Here is a 22,514-nt window from a genome sequence, read left to right on the forward strand (position 1 = left end):
GCAACAACGGAGGCGCGTTTCGGGCTAGGCGACGCCTTGTTTGGGGATGTTTTGAATTTCACAGTCCCGCAGGAAGCCCTCGAACAGTTTCACCAGGTTGTCGATGCCTTCCAGGTAGTTTCGGTCCACCGTGGCCGGCCTGTCATCGGCGGACGGCTGGACGGGAAAGGCGTGCGCAAAGTCAATCATGCGCGCCCTGGCCCAGATCTTCTCCTCGTACGAGCCCGCCAGGTTGTCCAACATGAAGGTGTAGTTTTCCTTCATCACTTTAATGTCCTGCCGGAGGTGTGTAAAGAGTGGCCCGGTTACTGGTGAGCATCGAAGGAGAAAGAGCGCGAAAGAGGGAGAGGAAAAGGATGGCCCAGACTTGCCTCGTCGTAGTCGTGGTTACTCGAGTGACTGCGCTGAATCTTGAAATAGTGCTGCAACGGTTCCACGTCCCCCATTTCGTTGACGGTGGTCGTACAGAAGGTCGGCGTGCTTATCGGAGTGTTGCTTCCACTTTGGCGACCGGTCGGCGTCGAAACCGCCGTCCCACCGGTTGACAGAAGCCCCGCGGGAGTCGTAGGAGTTCGTGGCGATCGTTTCTGCAGCACCGGTTTCAGGCGACGCGCATCGTACACCAGGAGCACCGAGCTGGCGTACAGCCGGTACGCCGTCTGCGTTCGGGCCCATTTCTGAATGTTCCACAGATCGGTCAGCAGCTGTATCAACTGCTGCCGGCAGAGGCCCTGGTCGGCGTTGAGAAACTTGCGCACTGCATCCTTCACCGTTACCTCGTTCAGCTTCTTACCGTACTCCTTGCCGTACCGCAAAAGCCGTCCATTGTGCAGCGAACGGAACTGGAACCCCGGAATGCAGAAACCGTACGCTTCGCGGCTTTCGACGTATTTCGACGTCTCGTAGGCACGCTTCTCCTCCGTGGCCATCGGGTCCCACGATCGGCGACCGATTTTAATGTCCATTATGCACGGGTCCAGCATGCCGTGGGTTAAGTCTTCGAGCTTAAGGAATTCCATCAACTCACCATTCACCGGCAACACCTGGTGTCCCCGGTACTGGGGAGTAATTTCACGCAACAGCAACAACTCTTTCCGATCGCCTGGGGCTCCTTTTATTTGCTCGTAGAACCGAATCTCCCTGGCGCCCGCCAGCAGTTTGGCGGCCGGTTTGAGGACGGACCCATCGTCGGTACACTTCAGTAGACCTGCGATTCAGAGGCCGCAAAGTTTATCCTCCCAACTCTTGCCGCTTTTTCATGCACACCCCATCCTTACCCAAAGAGCCGGTGCCTTTGTGAAACGCGTGGCCCGCCACTTGACTGTTGAACGGAACGATACCCTCAGGAAGCGAAGGACACTCATCGGGACTGTGGAGCCCGTACCCAAGTGGAGATCGCGACGTCACCGTCGGCGACACGGCACCGCCACCGATGCTTAGCGTTGATGGCCGATTTGTGGAACATTTGCGCTTTTGGTATGGTGGCAGCTTTAACTGGCTCATCTTTCTGACGCTTCCTTCTGCTGCTGCTGTCGGTACGGTACACGCATCCAAACTGACCGGACGCTGATCGAATTCGACGGAAGCGACACTATCATTTTTATCATTATCCAGCGGAATTATCGTGCAAAACCTTCCTCAGCTTTTTTTGCTCCTGCCGTGCCCCCTGGGCAGGCCTAGCTGAGCGGTCGGAACGATCTAAATCCCACCACGTGGCACGAAATGTATATCGTAAAGAGATAACATCGATGCTCTTCCGATACGGGTGCCGATAGATTAGGAATGGCCAGTTGACGCGCGAAAGAACATCCGAAACAAAGGCGCAAAAGGGTGCCGAAGTGAATCACATTCACAGTGTTTCCGGGTGTAGATACTTTTACTTTTATTCATCAGGCCCTCAGTCGGGCTTTGTGCCCCAAATGCTTGTTGTGCACAGTTTGGTATGACGCAGTATATTCGTAAAAGGAGCCGAAACCTAAAGGGGGCACCGCGAGGACCCTCCTCGCGATGCCTAAAAGTGAATGGCAATTTGTTGGGATTTTGGTATGGTTACACGTTTACCTACTTAAGTCACGTACAACTTTGGACGCGGTTCTCAGAGCGGGCCGCTATCGAGAAACTGTTCCAATATGGCCACCAGACTGTCTACTCCGTGTATGTAGTTGGCGTCTACGGTGCTCTCTGAACCCGCAGCTGGTTCCGACTCTTCAGTCGTAAAGGCATGTGCAAAATCGATCATTTTTGCCACGGCCAATGGCCGCTGCATCGCAGCCGGGGAAATATTATCTCTAGTCAGACTTTTGTGGATTTTTTGCTTTAGCCGTGCCGCATCGTACACCAACAGCACGGAGCTTGAGTACAGTCGGAATGTGGTTTGCCGGTGGGCCCAGTCTTGGATGGGACGCACAGCCTGTAGCAAAGACTCGACCAGTTCCCTGCAAACGTGCCCATTCCGATCGGCGTTCAGGAACACTAGGAATGCTGCAAGTATAGAGGGAACACGGAGAAGGGAATTCTTTACGACGAGCCATCCCCGGAACCGGCCACCAATCATGCACTGTGTGCCTCACCGTCACGAATGTTGACCTCGGTTAACTTTTTGCCATAATCCCGGCCGTGCCGTATCAGTCGGCCATGGTCGTGCACGGAGTATGCCTGCAGGCCCGGGATGCATAGCCCAAGGTGCTGCCGACACGCTCGATACTTGCTCTCTTCCGCTTTCCGCTTCTCAGGCGTGGCCAGTGGGTCCCACGTGCGGCGTCCTATTTTCACGTCCATTATGCACGGCCGCTCGTAGCCCTCGGTTAGGTCTTCCAGCTGGATAAATTCCACCTCCTTTCCGTCGATGGGCAGCTTCGGGTGTCCATAGTAACGTGGTACCAATTTGCTTAGCTCTAGCAGCATCCAATCGTAGCAACCATTGTCATTGTCGCTACCGTTTTCCAACCGTTGGGCCGCTTCCAACCGTTCATAGAAGCCAATCTCTCGGATGCCACAGAGTACTTTTCCCGTCGGTTTCAGGACCGTCCCGTCGGTGGCCGATTTCAGCAACCCGAGGCACCCCTGTGCGGCTGTGTGACCGGCGACTTGCGTTTCGCACAGTGTGATCCCATCCGGCAGTTCCTCGCGAGCGTCACCGTACCAATGCATACTCGATCCTTTCACTGCTGAACGTCCATTGTGCAAGGGAGGGCTACAAGATAGAAATTTGAACATGCACGTTACCACAAAAACGACACGTATTTTTTCATTTCTTTCATCTTTCTTGCTACGAAATGACAAAACGAAGAGTTTAAAATTTGCTGTTCTTTATTTGTAGCTATAGAAGCCTTCACCCGTTTTCAAGCCCAACTTATTCTGCTTCACCATGTCGCTCACCAGGGCACTGGGTTTGAAGTCACCCGGGTTTCGCGCTTGTCGTTCGGCCTGAATATTCTGAATCGTATCGAGCCCGACGATGTCCATCAGCTCGAACGGTCCCATCGGATGTCCGAGGCCCAGCTTCATCGCCACATCGATGTCGCGCGGCGTAGCGTCACCCCGTTCGACCATCGCCAGTGCCTCCGATGTTACCGGGAACAGCAAACGGTTAACGATGAACCCGGGTGTATCCTTACAAGTGATGCACGTTTTGCGAAGACTCTTTCCGAACGCCAGCAGTGCCTCGACCGTGCCGCTGGATGTGTGATCGGTTCGAACCACTTCAACCAGCTTCATCAGTGGGACGGGATTGAAGAAGTGTAACCCACCGACACGGTCCTGGCGCTGGGTCAAGGACCCGATCTCCGCCACCGACAGCGACGAAGTGTTGCTGGCCAAAATGGTGTGCGCCGGGGCAATCTACAATGTGATCGATGACGGTTACGATCGCGTTTTCGCTTCTTTCGATCTGCAGCACACACACCTGATCGAGGGCTTTGAAGAGGGTTTGTTTTATGTCCAGCTTTTCCACGATGGCCTCAATCACCAAATCGGTCGATGTAACGGACTTCTCCAGATCGACACTGAAACTGACCCGTGCCCAGGCTGCCACGAAGAATGCTTGTGCCGCATCCTTGTCACCCTTCGTGACGTGCATGGCCGTTCGTTTCATGTCCTTCTCCAGCTGACGCTGCGCCGCTGCCAGCACTTGCTCGTTCAAATCTACCACCGTCACCCGGTACCCATTGGCCGCCGTTATCTGTACGCAGTGTTGCGGGGGAAAGGGAGAAGTCATATTACACGTAGGCGACCAGATCGACCGGGCTTTGCTTACCAATGCTATACCCGATCCCATCACTCCGCCACCAACGACGGTAACATGCTTGATCGGTACCGCTCCTGCAGACATGCTGCTGCTGGATGAGTAGTTAGTTAGGTGGCCGTTAGTTTGCTGGATCACTCTGGCAGGAACCAACTGAGTCGCCTGAGATTTGGGTGCACACGAATGAGCCCCAGACAATCAGAGCACCACCGCTTATCTGATAACAAAAAAGGCATAAAGGCGAAGAACCAGCCTGAAGAAGATTAAAAACGGCCGGGCCAAGGCGTCACTCAAATGACTACACACTTTACGCGTTACTCTACGTTAAATGCGTGCTTTATTGCTTCGTGCAACGATCGCGGCGACCGCCTCGTTTCACTTCTTGTACGAATAGAAACCCTCGCCCGATTTGACGCCGAGTTTTCCCTCGCTAACCATCTTGTCGATCAGCTTGATCGGAACGTAGAGAGGATTTTCGGGATCCTTTTCGTGCCAGCCCTGCAGAATGTTTTTGGTCAGGTCCACGCCAACGTAATCGGTCAACTCGATCGGTCCCATCGGGTAGCCGGCGCCCAGCTTCATGGCCGTGTCGATGTCCCGGGCCGAGGCGTCTCCCCGTTCGAGCAGGCGAACCGCTTCCGCCATGTACGGCACCAGCAGCCGGTTGACCACGAACCCGGGCGTATCCTTGCAGGTGATGCAACTCTTGCCCATCCGTTCGCCGAACGCCACCATGCTGTTGAACGTATCGTCCGAGGTGCGATCGGTGCGAATGACTTCCAAAAGCTTCATCATCGGCACCGGATTGAAAAAGTGTAACCCTCCGAAACGATCCTGGCGCTTCGTCACCGACCCTATCTCGGTGATCGATAACGACGACGTGTTGCTCGCGAAGATCGTGTGGGCCGGTGCGGCAACGTCGAGCTTGGCAAACAGCTGATGTTTCACTTCCATCTTCTCGACGATCGCCTCCACCACGAGATCGGCCTGCTCGACAGCGCCCTCCGGTTGCGTCGCGCCACGGATCTTTGCCAGCGTGCTGTCGATAAACTGCTTGCCCTTAACCGTGTCCTCCTTGAACTGCTTCTTAGCGACGCGCTCCAAACTTTTCCGGATTCCCCCTAGCGCCTTCTCGACCAACGCATCGTTCATCTCCACCAGCGTCACATTGTGGCCAGTTGCGGCGGCCACCTGAAACAGCAACACGGCAATAGAGATGCGGCTTGTTCAACAGGGGCAACAGTTCATCTCTCACCGGCGATCTTTGACCCGGTACTTTGGACTTTGGACCACCGTATAAAATGCCACCGGAGATCGACCATCTCTTACCTGTGCAATGCCGGAACCCATAAGGCCACCGCCGACCACCACAACGTTATTGATTTTCGATGCCGTGGCCATATTGCGGGTACAAGACCGTAGCACGGATGTGGCCATAATTGGATTCGTAGCTTTTCACTCCGAATGAAACACACCTTTCAAGCGGCGGGTGTACGTTGTTCTTCCGATAACCGGTGTACTCGGTGATGATAAGCGGCTCGAGAGATAACTCGAGGCCCCAGTAGATTCCTCCTCGTTGACCCGCGCCGATTGGGACTGCTGATCTTTTGCGGTGTACTGCGATGCTGCCGTTTCACGCGAAGCGCCGATAGGAATCTCCTTGCACATTCACTCACACATGCACGTTGCTATGCACAGGTTTGACAACATAAGATGATCGTGTCGAGCAAGAGTGAGAGCGAGATGGGTATGGTAAATAAAACCGCGGTTGGCCGGTACTACGCGAGATCGAACACGATTTACAAGATTCGATGACTCAAGAATGTTTCACAATACTTCTGCTTGAGCTCCTTCTCAAAGGATGGCCACGAATAACGGACAGAGCAGCTGATCAAACTACTCACTACTCACCTGCGTCGTGTCGACCGAGTTTTGTTCGACAGCCGATTCAAGGTGTTGGAAAACGAATGTTGGGACTGGAACTCGAGATCAAGTGGCACAAACAAGATATAGATATTCCTCTATTGTCTGGAGCACGAAGTTCGTTTAATCTCCGTGCGTAAAATCCCTAAAGGCGAACGCTAACACACACAATTGCGTGGGAACTGACACCGAGGGGGCAAAAGTAAACAATCCACCGGCACACATTTTACTGTGGCTACAACTTTCGACGAAACCCGTCCCTGTGTTTTGTCGATGAAACCGTTTCAAATGACCGGAAGTGGTTTGATTGCGGATAACCGTTTGTCATGCGAGAAAGCCAAATCCAGCGTAAAACATAGTGAAAATTGGTCTCTGTGTTAAATTTCGTGTTGTTCTTATTGATAAAGACAGATAATATCCTCGAATAAAAAGCATCGATTTTCAGAGATCAACTGTGGTAAACGTGTGAAGCTGTCAAAGTGCAGGCTTCGAGCAAGTGTGAACCAGCCCTTACTGGTCTCTACTTCCGTGGCACTGTTAACGATCTGTCACCAAAATGGTAAGAGCTTTGTAAAATATCTAAAATCCGGCGTAAATTCACCCTTTTCCGCTGTGAAAAGGGTCGCATTTCCATCGGACCGTTCGTTTCTGCAATGGTGAACAGTTAATTCAGTAGTATGTGAGCCAGAAAAAGGGCAAAATCGCATTGGCCCGGTCCGGTGGTTCTGCGGTGCGGTAAACGCACACACATCCTCGCACACAGTCACAGCCAGTGTGTTTGGTTAACGAAACGGCATGTGTTTCAACATGGCGTTTCCGTCTAACTACCGCCGGATCTAATTTTCTTCGTTTCTTCCTCTTGCTTTCATTTATCGACGTGCGCCGGAACATCGTAGACTAAAAAGAGGCGTAATGGAGGACGCTGCAAGCACAACCGCGGCCATGTGAAAGCCGTCCGCTGCACGAACTGTGCTCGCTGCGTTCCAAAGGACAAAGCGATCAAGAAGTTCGTCATCCGCAACATCGTGGAAGCCGCTGCCGTGCGGGACATCTCCGATGCTTCGGTATACAGCTGTAAGTAGCCAGTCAGTTAGGTTGAACCCCGAGCCACACGATTCATAGCCGCACGCACATTACGTGAGGACAACATACCTACTAGGATCTTGCGAGAAATGAAACTCGAATATTTGCTATCTGACGAAGTGTGCTTACTATGATCGTGTCACACGCGTCGGGCGCGCTATGTCACAACGAAGGTTAACATTTGTTATTTTCTCGTAGCGTACGTACTGCCGAAACTGTATGCCAAGCTGCATTACTGCGTATCGTGCGCTATCCACTCGAAGGTTGTCCGCAATCGCTCGAAGGAAGCTCGTCGCATCCGTACACCGCCGCAGCGATCCTTCCCGAAGGACATGAACCGACAGCAGAACGCTCAGCGCAAGTAAGGCTGCTGCCTAACCCGCGGCGGTTCTACCTCTTCGCACCGTCACCTGAGCGAAGCGCATCCGGAGTTCTGGTGGAGGTTCTTGATTGTCGGGGGCGATTATGATGGAATGGACTCGCTTTGGCATCGTCGGGAGCTACTTTTCTTCTAGTGCGTTCGAGCTGCACACGTATTTTCTAGCGATGTAAGAAGGGACAGAGCAGAAAGTGAAAAGGACGAATAAGAAAACTAAAAATGCGTCAAAATACAAAACCAAGCCTCCGGCCCAACTATTCCATCAAGCAGCGATTCGCACCACTTCTATTTCTCTCAGTCGAGAAAGTTTTAATGAAAGAACGCAGCAACGAGGATTTCCATCGGGTTTCGTATCTTATAATCTTTTATTCGATGATTTGAGCAAATCTTCCGGTTTCGATGTTTCATATACACCTTGAGAAAACATCGAAATGTGCTTGTGCAAATGTCACAGCCGAAGTTTTCAGAACATTTTGTTGGAAAACTGTTCAGCTGGGGATTGCGGTTTCGGAAACAACGGATTACGGATTCGACGGATTCTCAGGCATCGGCCTGACCAATGACTCGGCCAGTTTACGAGTGAAAGGGCTTTCTCGTTCGGAGCGTACTCTCCCGCAGCTGATCTTGTTCGACGCACAACGAAACCAAACACAACAAGCACACAGAAACAGAATGAGCCGCTGGGATCGACACGATGGTAAGAAGTTGGTGGCCACCGACGATACGTGTGCTAACTACTCTGGTGCTTTTGCGTGCCATTTCAGGGCAACATCAGCAACAACGACAGCGACAAGATGCCAAGCCACAACAGAGACTACGGTCCCGATCGCCGTCGCCAGATTCCTCGGGAAGCTCACCGAGTTCCGGTTTCCGTGACCGCTCGCGTTCGCGATCTGCTTCACCCGTCGCGTCACAGCGGGTGCACCAACGGAATCATCACCGTCAGCAGGAAGAAGAACGGCGCCGACGGCAGGAAGCGCTCGAAAGTCGCGGGCGCAACTCCAACGGCACCGGAACCGGTCCCGGCGGTGAGATCATTTCCCCTGTCCTGCAACCTCAGTCTCCCATCCTTCTGCCCGCACTCAGTAGCGTTGGTTAATCGTTCCGAGGAACACCACACTCTCGTTTCAAGGCACGTTGTTGGTGGGCAAGCGAAACGCGAGTGGTGCACCGTCCTTGGGGTCGTTAAAGCCCCCCGTCGGGGGCATACAGATGAAGCTGGCCGCGCCGTCCAGCAAAGAGCCGCCGAAACTGATGCGACCGATCGCGAACGCGTTCCGGCAGGCGGATGATAGTGACGACAGCGAGCCGGAAGAAATGCCAGCCGAATGCCGGATGCGGATGCGTAATATCGGTCGCGAGACGCCCACCTCGTCCGGACCGAACTCTTTCGGCAAAACGAAGCATGGATTCTGTGATTCGAAGAAAATGTTTGAAAAGAAAGTCGGCAGCAGTCCCGGCGGAGGCGACCGTTAGGCGGGCGCGGGCGGGTCCGAGAATGGTGCACGGTTCGCTTCCGGTATGGAACGAATGTTTTCGGTCACGTTAAGACAAGCCGCGATGGCGTCCTACGCGGACGGAGAGGTTGACCAATAGCGCGGAAAGTGGGAAGACCTATATTTACTAATTAAATGTCTTATTTCTTCTCCGTAACGTTAGAGCATCGAACTGAATCTTTTAATTACGTTTAAATTAATTAGTAATTCGATGGTAGCAAATATGGCAGCCAATTGTCCGTTCTTAGACATAAAAAACTGATTAAATAAACTTTGCTTCGAATGCACAGCCAACTGATCAATGACCACTTTATTTAGTTCTTTATTTGGCACTCTCAGAGGAGCGGTGCTTCTTATTCGATTCATTAAGCAAGTCTCTGAACTCGGTGTCTTTGGAACCCATGGCGCTACCCGTGCCGGTTGATCTGGGCATGCTGCCCTGGTATTTTGCCGACCGAAACTCGCAAAAGTTTAAACCAAAATCGGGTTTTGCACCAGCACCAAAATACTAGGAGAGCATGACCCGGCTGCTGCGGCGGGTAGCGCAAGTGCTCGAACAAAAGTCCTCGAATCAGACACAACTACTCGATTCGTTCGAGTAAATTGCCCGCTACCGCTTCGCAGTAGCCGAGTCATGCTCTCCTAGTATTTTACGGCTGATGCAAAACCCGATTTTGGTTGTAACTTTTGCGATTTTCGGTCGGCAAAATACCAGGGCAGCATGACCAGGGCAACCGGCGTGGGTAGCTGAAGTTAGAGACTTCCCAATTTAACCGATATTTAATATTAAATTTTTTCAAGGTAGTTTTTTAAGGTATTTAAGGTGCTTCAAATGAGTTCGTTTAACATTTGTGTCATCTTACCCATAACCATTGAAGTGTCATCAGATCGTAACAGAACAACCACAACGCCGTCTTTTTTGAAAAAATTAAATTTATTCAGAAAAATTAAAAATTCTGTTCATATTTAGAGTTTATAATATTGAAGAGCTTGTTTCATTTCTTTGTTTTTTCATCGTCAATGTTAAAGAACTTCAGCACATTTTGCGTGTTGCTGAGAGTCCGTTAATCACGTTTGGGCTTCCTGGGTTTTTTGTTATGTCATACTTTTACACACTTCTCTCCCTCTCTCTCTTTCTCTCTCTCTCGCGTTCTCTCTCTCTCTCTCTCGCTCTCTGTCTTATTTGCGCTGTTCGGGCCTACTTTCTTGATTGCTTTTATTCGTCCGTCGATTGTATCTGGCGTTCCGTTCCTTTTTAAACTATGATTATTTTCTCTTTCCATTTCACGGATGTTTGGCTGCTGGCTCTTCTGGACGTCTGATGCCAAACGCGGCGGCGCAGATTCTTGGCCAACTCAGAAGAGTTCGTTTCAGCGCGAAACGGTGAAAGTCCTCTGAGCTCTGTGAGGGAACACGCGCAGATATGGGGTGGTGTGTAGAACTGTGAATTTCCAGCAATGTGTGACACAATGTCAAATCAAAATCTTCACTTTACTGTTGCGCTGCGCGGCGCTTCCCTTCGCAGAGACCTTGTGTCAGGTGTGAATATATTTAATAATGATAATAATAATGGGTTTTGCTCTTTTTTTGTATTTTTGTTAAATTATTTTCCCTTTGCTCCATTTTCCGTTCTTTTCTGCTCCACACTCTCGCGTTACTTTACAATTATAAGAGGTATTGAGGTAGTTTTATCGCCATTCCTATCCGACATTCGTTTCCAATATTTCTGGTACACCTTTTCCCTTTTCTGCACTGTCGCTCGCAATTCAAATCCCAATGAAATTTTTCGATCTTCCGATTTTCCGCCGTACGGGAAGAGGTTCGGTTAGGTTCTTCTCCAATATGGTCTCTGCACGCGCTTATGTTTCTATTTTATGTGGTTGTAATTTTTTAATTTTTCTCAAGCTGCTTCTGATCAAATCGCCTTTCTTGGTTGTGTCCATTTATTTCTTGTTTGCATTGGAACCGGTTCATAGTGTGCTCGAATCACAGTACTCGAAACCGAAACACCTTGGATACGCACACACATCATTTTGCCAGGTTTCTTCGGGAGCTAAACTTTAGATAAAACGCTTTTGCACTGTGTTTCCAGTTTTTTAACGGAGAGAATGATTGGCGGCTGGCCGATTATACGATTGTTGTTGGCATGGGTTGTGGGACCGAAGCAAAGAGAGTAGTTGCATCTGGCTGCTAGTTTGCGTTTCCATTTCTCTACGGTGACTTGGATGTGAGTAGTATGCTCATGCGAGAATAAATGGAGCTTTTAGCCCTTGACGGGGCAAGAGCTAGAAGAAACAAACGAATCGAAACGTACTGACCAGGGGCGGGGGTTCTCCAATCGGAACCAATCGGTTCTTTATGTTTCTACTACTTTGTACCTTTGTAGCTTCGTGTCTAAAGGGCGCCCAATGTATGATTAATAAATTCTGCTGCACTTTCTTTATATTTTTTTGTGTTTTGATTTGTTTTTTTTAGGCAGAGACATAATTTTTTTTCATTTATCATTTACACAAATTTTGTTCTTTGCCTATTTTCGTATTTTTTTTGGTTCAAAACAAACGAAAGAAGAAAAAAACTATACCTGTGTTGTGCTGAGGCGCAATAATAGTAACTGATGATTGTGAAAAGGAGGGCAGCGGCGGCGGAGGGAGGGCAATAATAATGGTGATAATTAGAACTAACATAAAACATAATTGATGTAATAATAGCTACAAGCTATACGCAACCGATTAGAGTTTAAACATAATATGTCGAATCCAGATGAGAATAATTTTACCGATTACCTCTCTCTCGCTCTCTCTCTCACTCACCCTAGCTCTCTCTCTTTAGTGTGTGTTGTTTCAACTCTTACGAAAAAATATGTATATATATTTATATATAAATCTTTATCCCTCTTTATATATACTCTCTCCCTCCCTATGTATATATATAAATTGGTTTCCTTTCAACCCACCCTGAAACAACCACACTGGAAGGTTTTGTCCCCCGCGTTTCTTTTCGCTTTCCCTCTCTCTCTCACTCTCTCACTCTCGCTAGTTCTTTTTTACAACAACAAAAAAACATACAAACGAACACACGCACGTCGTCATTCGTTTGTCGACCAGCCACAACGCACGCTGCGCGATGATCTGCGGAGAAAGTAGTTCCGGAGATCATGTGCGCGCGATCAAACCGCGATCCACCACCGTCCATTTCGGTGGTTCGCGGCTCGGCGCCATCCATTTCTTCTACCTCCTCAAAAAAACGCTTCCTCCCACGACGCGGGGGTGGTGGGGAGTTGGTCTTTCCCCGAAGAATATAAATACAGATAATGACAGGAATATAAACTATTATCACACAGGCATGTCAATTATTTGCATTATATCCTATATAAGAACACACACTCTCAGTATCAACATCATCATCGATGATCTCTATCGATCGGAGGGAGGCGCTGCAAGTGAACGAACCGGGCTGGCGGTGCGCGGCGGGAGGGTTGGCATAATCCCGCGGCCCAGGACCAGGCGTGGCGCGGCGCGAGTGGGCCACGTGGCGCGATCACGGCAATTCGAATGGATTCTCTCTCTCCTGACACTCTGCGCGCCCTCGAATTCGAATTCGTTCGAATGAATTTTGAGCAAGGCTTCATTCCTGTGGCAAAGTGGCGTGTCCGTCCGTTGTGGTCGTCTGACGTAGATGCAAATGGGGAAATGGGGATCGTCGGATCGTTTGCCGAAAGTTGCAGCAGCAGCAGTAGCAGGGGCGTTGTTGGGGGGGCTGTGGCACGAGGCTACTCTAGGATTTCGGGGGCCCTGAGAGGATCCAACTTGGAGGCCCACGGAGGGCGTGCGCGCCACCGTTCAAACCACACGGGTGTCGGTTGTAGTTCAGTCTCCTTTCAGTGGTCGTCGGTAAAGGCGTGCGCTCCTGTCCGCGTTCCCGGGGGATGCGAATATCTCTGATGGGCTATCTGAGTTATGGTACGAAAAACGGGCCGTGCGAACGCCAAGGGGTGTGTGTGTCTGTCTGGTTTGCGGCGGTTCGGTGCGGTGGTCTATGCGGCCCTTCCTATCTGTTAAGCCCCACCATCAGTAACATCATCATCTTCCTTCCTCTCCAGAAAAAAACAAGCTCAGAGAGGTCTCTCGTGGGGGGAACGAGGAGCGGGTATCCCGGCGGACCGGCCAAAACTAATAAACAGCACAGGGCAAAGTATTAAGAACAAAACGCGTATGAAACATAATTAAAACGAAAACGAAACACTATATAAAAGAGCAGCTGAGTGCTTCGGGTTGGAAAATGGAACTAACATCTCTCTCTCTCTCTCCAGGTTACTATGCGTACGATCTAGTTACTGTTACTCTGCTGTCAGTCGCCTGTCTCGCCATGATTTTGTGAACAGAGCAATGAAGTATCGAGCAAATTTAGAACGTATGATAAGGAGAGATAACACACTCAGGGAGGGAACTCAAACGGGGGTGGGGCAAAAATCAAGCAAAATTATTGGCGGGGACGGGACGGGAGTTAAATATTATTGCGCCCTTTTACAAAAGCATTCCTAAACATAACGAAGCATCTTTTGTTTCATGTGTTTCATACCTTTGCTTGGCTTGAGAATAAAAGAAATTAAACATAACATTATCCATTAATACAAAAAAGTAGCAAGAACAAGAAGTACAAAATATAGAGCATTAGTAAAGTATCATCTTATAGCGCAGTAGTAGTCGTAGTAGCAGTAGTAGTAGTAGTAGTAGTAGTAGTAGTAGTAATATGTAGGTGTGTGTGCCTGTAGCTTAGAAGGTTTCAATAACCTCCGCAATTGTGGGGGTCGTTTGCTGCTCTGTGGGGCGTTTGTTTGTTTGTTTGCTTCGCGCGCGTTTTACACACTCTACATATTACACACAAAATGTGAAAAATCTAAATTTAAATTTATATTCCTTTCTCCTTCGTTCTTCTGTTGTGTGTTGCGTCTGCTGTTTTGCATTTTTCCTGTTTTCCTTCTATTTTCGCCGCAAAATCGCTCGTAGCGTAGTGTTCTGTTGAGACGTTGGGTGAACGGCGATGAACCAACTTAAGAAAGGAAAAACAATACAAGTAGCTGGTACACAACATTTGCGACACACACAGTCGCGTGCGTGTAGAGAGAAGAACCGGGTACAAACTAATTATCCAACAAACTACTATTGGATTGCGCGCTTCGCGAATTCGGTGATTGATTTTTGCTGTGTCTCCGTCAACAGATCAGGAGGATCAATTCGCACACACACACGGCGGCTTTCGGCTAGTGTCTGATTGATTGACAGAACTTGCGCGGTGTGTGGTTTCTCTTAAAACAAATTTAGCTTAATTTTTGAGCCGTTTTCGAAGACTCGGGGCGCGGTGTATGTGGTTGTGGTAAAAGTTCCAGTTCCTATCCAGAAAGATCGCATAGCTAATGATTTATGTTTCCTTTTTGCTTAAACACGCTTTCTCTCTCTTTCTCTGTTTTCGTCGGTGACGCACGTGTTGTTTACTAGGCGGCAAGCACAATAAGTGAAATCATACACGTATTCGTTCGAAGGATCGTCTCTGGATCGTGTGGAGCGTGTGTGTTTATAATCCGGGATGGTGGAACAGTTTATCGTTTATGCCTTAATAGTTACTTTTATATGCTCGGCTATAGTTTCACTGCTTCTCTCTTTTATATGCTTCCTGCGGTTGTTTTCTTGTTTATTTTTTTTATAGTGTTTATGTTTTATTTCTTCTAGTTGCTCTAATCCAAACATGAGGTAAGTGGGTTTCATCAGTTCAAGCTGGTCGCTGCCGTGTTGAGCCCAATTATAAACGTTCAATGTGTGTAGCTTTTTTTTGGGTGTTTATCTTTTTGTCTTCTTCGTTCACCTCACTTACATCATAAAAAGAGCTGCTTCACAACAGGACAAGGTGATCTCTACTTCTGTTTTTTTTTGCTATTTTTCCAATTTTGTTTGCGGCTGCGGCACTACATTTATTTAGTGTGCCGTACGTAGAGCGGCGGCGGTGGTGTAGTGGCCTAAGAGAAGTGTTGAGTAATCCTATGTAAATATGTTTGCCCGTTTTGAAAGAGGGATATACAATGATAAAGTGATAGGTAATTAAACCAAACACGCCACAATATAGTACTATACCAATTATCGCCAAAGCAGCCGGTTTTCTTCTGTTACGGAAACATATCATTTACGTTTAGTTAATTTTAGAGGTTTAATTTGCAATCTGGTTCCACCGCGTGTGTGTCAAGAGAATATTATATCATATGTTTTTGATGGCCTTCCTCGTCGCGCCCATTTTATAAAATAAATACATTTATAGTTTCATTACGTTGCTATGTTTTTTCCGTTATTGCATTACCTGTTAGTATGTAGTATATGTGTTGTGTGGAAATTCGAAACGGAGCCAAACTTAAATCCACATTTGCTCTTATTATGATAATTTTTTTGTTTGCTTTTTTATCTTTTTTTGCTGTAACACACATTTGTTTGGTTTGCATCAAAATCAAAACGGGAGGCGGTTTCAGTGATCGGGTCTCAGTGATTCCGTTTGTTCTCTACCTACACACGTCGTGTTTAGTAACACACCATATATTATTTGTTGTCATATTATTTGTTTTTGCTTCATTAGATGATATGACAGGGGGCCGCTGCTTTTTTCATAATCATAATCACAATCAATCCGTTACTGTTTGTAATAAATAATGTTTTGTGTTTTATAATCGCAGCGACTTGCGCGCGTGTTTTGTTTCCGCGCCAAGATTCTCTTTAACTAAACTGCTGCCCAATGAACGCGCGTCCTATTGAAGATCGTTTTTTTGATTGATCACCTTGTCCCACTGGCGCGCGCGAGTGTGGCGGATAGTTTCTTTATCTTCCTGTGTTTTGTTGGTGCGCTCAGGTTGAGGCAATATCCTGGATGAGCGCGCGTCACCATTATGTTTTGATTCTGCTGGTGGTGGGGAAAAACAGATCGAATCCAATTTTTGCGTTTTGCGCGCTTTTGCGTTGTTGTCATGTCGGGTAAGATTTTTTTATACTTATACTGGCAGTGATGTTTGTTATACTGCGTTGCGTTGCGTTGCGTGTTTCTTTTTCGTGGTAATGCACCGTGTTGCTACCGTTCTTGTGTTCTTCTTTTGTCTGACCAATGGGCTTGCTGTTTTTTGAGTTCTGGCTTCTTTGGAGGAGCCTCTCCCCCGTACGGTGTGTACACCTCCTCTGTGTTCTACATTCTGGGTGGTTTGTTTTATCTATATTCCCATGTGTCCAATGATCCACCTTCATTTTATTTGTGTTCGAGAGAGAAGCTGTGAAGAATAAACTTTCGTTTTCCTTCCTTGTGATGGTGAATTGTTTTTAGATGTTATTTACCATTGTTTTTTCCGTTTTTTTCTTCATCATTCGATTCGTACGATTTCACACATTCGGTTACATTTAACGGGTTCAGATCAACATTCTTCGGAGGTTCATTTGCGTGTGTGTTTTGTGTTGCTGTTGTGGGTCGGCTTGCATGGAATGCGGAACTCTAACTCTTTCTCTCTCTCTTTCTCTCCCTCTCAATCTCTTCATCCTGTCGCTGTGTCATTAAAAAAACTGCTTCACATCTCATCCGACTGATGATGGACTCCCTCCTCTCGAAGGAAAAGAAGTTTGTACTTTGGTTCGATTTGTACCAAAATGGTCAAAAAGTTTAAATGTGACTCCCGCGCAACTCTGCGTGCGTGCAGCTGCGCGTCTTTAAGCAACCAGAGGCCTTTGCAAGAGGGTCAAATAAAAAACAAAATAATAAAAGAGACGAGATATGGAAACACAATTCCGTTTCCTTCCGCGCAAAAACACGTAACATATACGTGTGTAACGAGGACGGTGTCGTTTGATTCCGATATGCGCGCTGCGCCGATCATAGGGCGGAGAATCAGGCGGATGCAAGTGGAGCGGCGGCGTGTCGGGAAAAGAATTGAACCGAAAGCTGAGTTTGTAAAAACCGTAATCTACTTGGTGGTGGTGTTTGGTGGAGGTACTGGGCCGTTAAGGCCGAACAATTTCAAAAACACATTCTATTGCATTTCATGGCTTTCAAGCCACTTTCAGGGAGCGTCTTCGTCGGTGGTCGTGCAAATCAAAAAACAAGGACCCAGACGAGGAAAATGTAAACAAATATCAACCGATCAACATCAAAAGAATGCCTTACTCAACATATCACAACGAATGGGACACAATAACACACGCACGCACGCACGCACGTCTCGGCGCCTTCGATCGATCGATCTCGCGAATCGAAACGATCGAGATCGTTGCGCGCAAAAACAAAAAACAAAAGGTAATCAGAAAAGTCTTCAGGCGGAAAAGGAGGAAAGGACTGTCCACCATATACTGTGCCTTTGTCCTCGCCTCGCGCCTCGCAGCAATCGCAACAAACGCGGGGTGGCGAAACTGGTTTGTTTTCCCCGCTCTATTCTATACACCTCTCTTTGGACCGTTAACATATGAACACGCATTAGCGCCTGCAGCACCCGTCTCGCCGTCTCGTTTCCATCAGTTGAATGGTTTTCACACTTTTGTTCCTTCATTACAAATATTCAACGATATTTATAGCCTCTAGTATGTTCAATAAATAGTAAAGTTGTAAGCTAAACACCACGCTGCTCATCAGTTTCATATCCTCACACATATCCATGTCCCGGTTACTGATTTGTTCATCATCGTTTTGCGCTGATCGTGTTTTCACTCACGTCGTGTTTCCTTCTCCTTCAGCGCGTCGTCGTGCGTACACGCAGCAGCGAGCACAACAGCACACACAAAATGTTTGCGTTTTTTCCACGTAATTTACCCAAAAAACACCACACACATCCTCTCAAATTCTCGAATATCCCGTTCGTTCCGCTCGAGTTGTCTGCTGTGTTTCGTTATCACTTGTTATCTTCTTCTCTCTCACACACGCATACACTACTAACTTATGCAACACCTTCATAGTTCCTCGCGGTCGGCTCGGTGCATAAGAATCCAGTTTCTTTTGTTTCCCTGGCGACGCTTCGTGTATATATATATAATATATTTTCAATATAATATATATAATAAAAAAATCTAACAATTGATTTTAGTCACTTTGTCTCTCTTACTTTTACTTCGTCTTCGGGTTTGTTTTCTTGCCCAACTCTCTCTCTCTCTGTCTCTTCTGTTCTCTGTTTCCATGCTCTTTTCATCAGTGTGCCTGTGCCGCGTCGTCCTGGCGTCGTACACAGGCCGCAGCAGCTTTTAAGAGTTTTCTCACTGTTTTTGCGCTTTTCTTCAAAACACTGCAACTTTCTTCGCCCATTTTCGCCCGGGGCCCTTTTTGTTTTCCGATTCTTCCCGGCTTCGTTTAAATATTAAAAAACACGCACGTTACGCGCGCGCGCTCTCATCGTCCTCTTTTCGTGTTTTGTGTTGTGTTTCACTCTTTTGGTATCCGTTTTCACGCGCCATCCCCGAGGATCAGTCAAATATCGTTCTTTTTACCTGTGTGTCACGTGGCACGTACGTTGACACGCAATTCCGGTTTCGGTCTCGATTCGATTTCACGTTGAGGCGGCGGCGCGCGGGGAATGATAAGCATATCTTCAAATATATATGTCCACGAGGTTTTCCTTTTCAAACGGGGTGTTTAGTTGACCCCCAGGGGGGGTGTTTAGTTGACCCCCAGGGGGGATTTTAGTTTCGTGTGGTCGTCGCCGAGTTTATGTCCCAATTTCGTGGTGCATGTGCCATCGCGCATGGTTAGAGAGCAGGCGCAGCACGTCTCCTGTCACCGAAAAGTAGCCGAAATGTAGTAGCGTTTTGTGAACATCCTTGTTTCCCTACCAATATACTGAAACCGAGTGTGTACTGTAAGAAAAAGTGAAAGTGAAACGTCTTCTCCTTTTGCGGCCCGAGTGTGCTGCTGACGACGGTCGCTCCCTCCCGCTATCTGGTAGCTCAACGTTCCCCACGACCACGATCGTTCTCTGTTGATCTAGCTTTTGGCGGCTTGTTTGGCTACACACACACACACACACACCACCACCACCATCCACATGGTTTGTGTTTGCGTGTCTCAACCTTTTCGGGGACTATTGGTTTCTTTTTCTATGGCTGGCTGAACTATGGGAAGGTAGTTATTGTTAACGCGAACTGTTCGTGTTTGTTGCGATGTATATAAATAGAAATGCTATGAAAGAGACAAGAGCATTAGAGCAAACAAAAGAAAAAATAAACTATTTTGATTATCCATCTCCATCTTTGCTCTCGCGTACACATATTTAGGTACATTACAGGTATTAAGCCCTCAGTACTGCCCAAAAACATAAGTGCAAGAAAAACTCTATTTCAACAAACAATCGTGCGTGTGTGTGTCTGTGGGATGATTCGGGATACTGATGGTTCGCGGAGGTACACAATAGAGTAAAGGTGGGGCAGCCCTACAGGAGAAATAGTTAACAAGTTAACCCTACACTTAGTCATCATATCAACATTTAGTGATCAACAATTACTAATCAAATAAGATTCACTGCATTAGAAATGTTCAGCGTACACGTAATAGGATAATAATAAGGAAGTTGCAACGAAGTAGCAGTAATGGTAGCAATTAGGATCTCAAGGAAAGCTCAAGGAAAGCCCGACCAAAAAGTCATTCAAAGGTGATTCAAATTACGGAAAGTTCATCCACGGAGACATTATTTTGGCTGCTCTCTAGTGTTTCTCTCTGTGTCGGTGTCGATGTGTGGATGGTTTTCTACAGGTCGAACCACGTGTGTGTGCTTTGAGGTAGAGCTGTGTGCAACGCGGAACCCGGGGTCTCCTCATCGACTCGTGTGGTTTCTCTCTTCTGGAGGGCGCGCGATTCGATTGGTTTTTTCTTCTGCAGCGCACGCGGCGCTATACTGATTTCGTTCGATTTGCTGGAGACGATGACGGGGGAGCAGTTCTTAATAAGAGGGTTTTTTGTTGCTGGATAATGCACTTTCTGTCGAGGTATTTGCTGTTCGCTGTGAGACATGATATTGAGAGCGTTTGGCAACACCTGGCTGCCTGGTCTAAGAGTGTGCTTGTTCTTTTACTTCTGTTCCGCCGGGTTTGTGTGCTTTCTAAAAATCAATTGTGGAAGATATGGGACCCCAAGATGGCCGCGCGGTGTGCCACGACTCGATCGATCGATCGATCGATCACTAATCGCAACGTTTTACACTCCCGGTCCTAACGGTTCCCGGCCGATCTCGTGTCATTCCATAGCCCGTTTTTTCGCCCAATATACTCTCTTACACAGGTCGGGTCGGATCGGGTCGGGGGTCGAGTGTGTCCACACTCGGATCGGCTGTTCCGTGCGCTGGCCGTTCCCTCTGCTCTCTGATTCGTAATAAATAGATAATAAGGCATGTCCGTTTCTATTCGTTAATGGCTTCTTCTTTTCCTATGCAACCGCGGGTGCTGCATGTCAGCACCGAACCTAAAAAGGAGACCCTGCAGGGTGCAGGGTCTCCTTTTTAATACCAAATTACATATAACATTCCGCACCACGCGTGGTACATGTGTGATTGAGCCCCACTGACTGGGCTACCTAGCTATCTTACATTTTAAACTCTTACGCTGCGTAACAACAGGTAGGTGCCTCTCGTGGTACTCGTGTCTTGATTCCCTGTGTTTTCTCGCTCTCTCGCGCTCGCACGCTCTGCTCTGGCTTGGACCGTTCCGCGTTCTTCAAAAACACGAAGAATGCGTACTTGGCGTCGTCGTGGCGTGCGTGTACTTGATTTGCCGACTGGCATGAAAACCGGCTTTGGCCGGTCACAGTCATTGGAAATCATTGTACCACTATTATCCATCATCATATCAGTAGAAAAAGCTAAGGCGACATACTGTTTGAATAATAGAAAAACAGAAACACAAACAAACCCTCGCGCTTCCTCGCACAGCTGGTCGATGTACTATCTTGAGGTCTGTTCGTCGCCGCAATGGCATAACACTCTTGGATACCTGAGCACGGGTTCATGGCAGTATGACCGGGGCCTTCTCTATCTTTCACTCTCTACGAGATTGTACCACCCGGTCTTCCGGTGTCCACATTCGAGCAAGATTCGTGTCCCTACACACACACACACACATACACAGGACGCGTGTGCGTGCATCTCTGTTTCATTGGTATTCAGCAAAACAAAATATCTCCCACACGTCTGACACACGTCTGTTCCGATAATCTTTGGTTAGCCCCGCACACTATCGAAATGGCTGCTCATCGTTTATCGTCGTGCACTGCGCTGTCACGTGGCGTTGGTGGCGCCCCCCGGTAGGAACAATATAAACAACAGCCACACCGGCGCCCATCCGGTCGCACACACAAGCGTGCCGTGTGTCCTCCTCCTCCTGCTAGCTTTCTGGGCGCCTCTCTGGGGTCGGTGTGATAACGTGGCGCACAGGATTGCTTCCTGTCGATCGCCCCATCCTTATTCTTCAATAACAAACAAAAACCGTGTCAGGTCTCTCGCCACGTAATACTCTTTGCTTTTGCTTTGTATTCTCTCCTGCTCCCGCGTCTGCTTATTTAGAGCACTATTTCTAAATGTTTTCTCTCACATGCACTCACATCAAAACCAAACGCGCTCTTTTTGCCTCATATTCATACTCGCCAGACACGCATCCATCTTTCACACGCTTTCGGTCGCACTTAAAAACCCTAAAGACGCCCTACAAAAAAAAATTAAACACTAAAGTTTTAAATCTCTCATTGCGCGATCGTTTAAGAAAAGACGAGAACATTTTGCCATTGATACTGCCATCGATTATCGATTAACTTGAACATTACTCTCTCTCTCTCTGTCCGTGATCGTTTAAACGATCACCTTCTACTCTCCCCGGCCCCGTCGTGATCTGCATCAGTTTCTTAGCTTATAAGCACGCAGCGCACACCTCGCTACCTGACAAACGCTGATTGATCTGCACTTCTTTGCGGTGTCTCCTCCTTACGTTTCTTTCTCCATCAATCGAATAAATTATCGAAATAGGACGATTTCAACAACCTTAAAAATATTTCTTCCTTTTCCTTCTTTATCCTTCGCGGGGGCATGTGGCCATTTTTTGCCAGCCACGGGTGAATATCAGAAATGCTGTCGTTCTAAATGGTTCGTTTTTTTTTTTGCTGGATTTCTGGCGCTTTTGCCGAGGGTGATTTTTGGTGTTTGGAAACAAACACTGGTGGTTGCTCCTCGCAAAACCATTTTTTTATACATGCAGAATATGACAACAGCGATCCGACCCCCGAGAGATGCTGCTCTGTTTGCTCTCATTTTCTTGGATGTTCACGCGGTTCGCGATTTCGGTGAAAGGTTAGGAATGTTCCTCAAATTGTAATTTGCTCATTTCTACCACCAGTCTTCGTGTGACTGGCTGACTGC

The 22,514-nt window shown here is 48.0% G+C and overlaps 6 protein-coding genes across 6 annotated transcripts; 2 read left to right on the plus strand and 4 right to left on the minus strand.

The window, feature by feature from the left end:
* Window positions 1-24: 24 nt before the first annotated feature.
* Window positions 25-1,503, minus strand: LOC128278418 (inositol polyphosphate multikinase-like). The gene is made up of 3 exons (XM_053017147.1): window positions 1,278-1,503; window positions 372-1,207; window positions 25-276 (listed from the first exon to the last, which is right to left on the minus strand). The coding sequence occupies exons 1-3, from the start codon at window positions 1,501-1,503 to the stop codon at window positions 25-27; spliced, it is 1,314 nt and encodes a 437-aa protein (XP_052873107.1).
* Window positions 1,504-1,869: 366 nt separating this feature from the next.
* On the minus strand, window positions 1,870-3,150 carry LOC128278419 (inositol polyphosphate multikinase-like). Its single transcript, XM_053017148.1, has 2 exons — window positions 2,571-3,150; window positions 1,870-2,481 (listed from the first exon to the last, which is right to left on the minus strand). Exons 1-2 carry the CDS (start codon window positions 3,148-3,150, stop codon window positions 2,096-2,098), a joined length of 966 nt encoding a protein of 321 aa, XP_052873108.1. The 3' UTR covers window positions 1,870-2,095.
* A 159-nt stretch (window positions 3,151-3,309) lies between these two features.
* LOC128278420 (hydroxyacyl-coenzyme A dehydrogenase, mitochondrial-like) lies at window positions 3,310-4,479 on the minus strand. Its single transcript, XM_053017149.1, has 4 exons — window positions 4,469-4,479; window positions 4,256-4,382; window positions 3,905-4,180; window positions 3,310-3,840 (listed from the first exon to the last, which is right to left on the minus strand). The coding sequence occupies exons 1-4, from the start codon at window positions 4,477-4,479 to the stop codon at window positions 3,310-3,312; spliced, it is 945 nt and encodes a 314-aa protein (XP_052873109.1).
* An 87-nt stretch (window positions 4,480-4,566) lies between these two features.
* On the minus strand, window positions 4,567-5,858 carry LOC128276930 (hydroxyacyl-coenzyme A dehydrogenase, mitochondrial-like). Its single transcript, XM_053015393.1, has 2 exons — window positions 5,573-5,858; window positions 4,567-5,434 (listed from the first exon to the last, which is right to left on the minus strand). Exons 1-2 carry the CDS (start codon window positions 5,678-5,680, stop codon window positions 4,619-4,621), a joined length of 924 nt encoding a protein of 307 aa, XP_052871353.1. The 5' UTR covers window positions 5,681-5,858; the 3' UTR covers window positions 4,567-4,618.
* A 792-nt stretch (window positions 5,859-6,650) lies between these two features.
* On the plus strand, window positions 6,651-7,894 carry LOC128277506 (40S ribosomal protein S26). Its single transcript, XM_053015972.1, has 3 exons — window positions 6,651-6,725; window positions 7,063-7,240; window positions 7,448-7,894. The coding sequence occupies exons 1-3, from the start codon at window positions 6,723-6,725 to the stop codon at window positions 7,612-7,614; spliced, it is 348 nt and encodes a 115-aa protein (XP_052871932.1). The 5' UTR covers window positions 6,651-6,722; the 3' UTR covers window positions 7,615-7,894.
* Window positions 7,895-8,122: 228 nt separating this feature from the next.
* Window positions 8,123-9,410, plus strand: LOC128267421 (uncharacterized). The gene is made up of 3 exons (XM_053004253.1): window positions 8,123-8,325; window positions 8,393-8,656; window positions 8,761-9,410. Exons 1-3 carry the CDS (start codon window positions 8,301-8,303, stop codon window positions 9,102-9,104), a joined length of 633 nt encoding a protein of 210 aa, XP_052860213.1. The 5' UTR covers window positions 8,123-8,300; the 3' UTR covers window positions 9,105-9,410.
* Window positions 9,411-22,514: the final 13,104 nt, after the last annotated feature.

This window comes from Anopheles cruzii, chromosome 2, assembly GCF_943734635.1.
Source record: "Anopheles cruzii chromosome 2, idAnoCruzAS_RS32_06, whole genome shotgun sequence".
In the NCBI taxonomy this organism is placed as follows: Eukaryota; Metazoa; Arthropoda; class Insecta; order Diptera; family Culicidae; genus Anopheles; species Anopheles cruzii.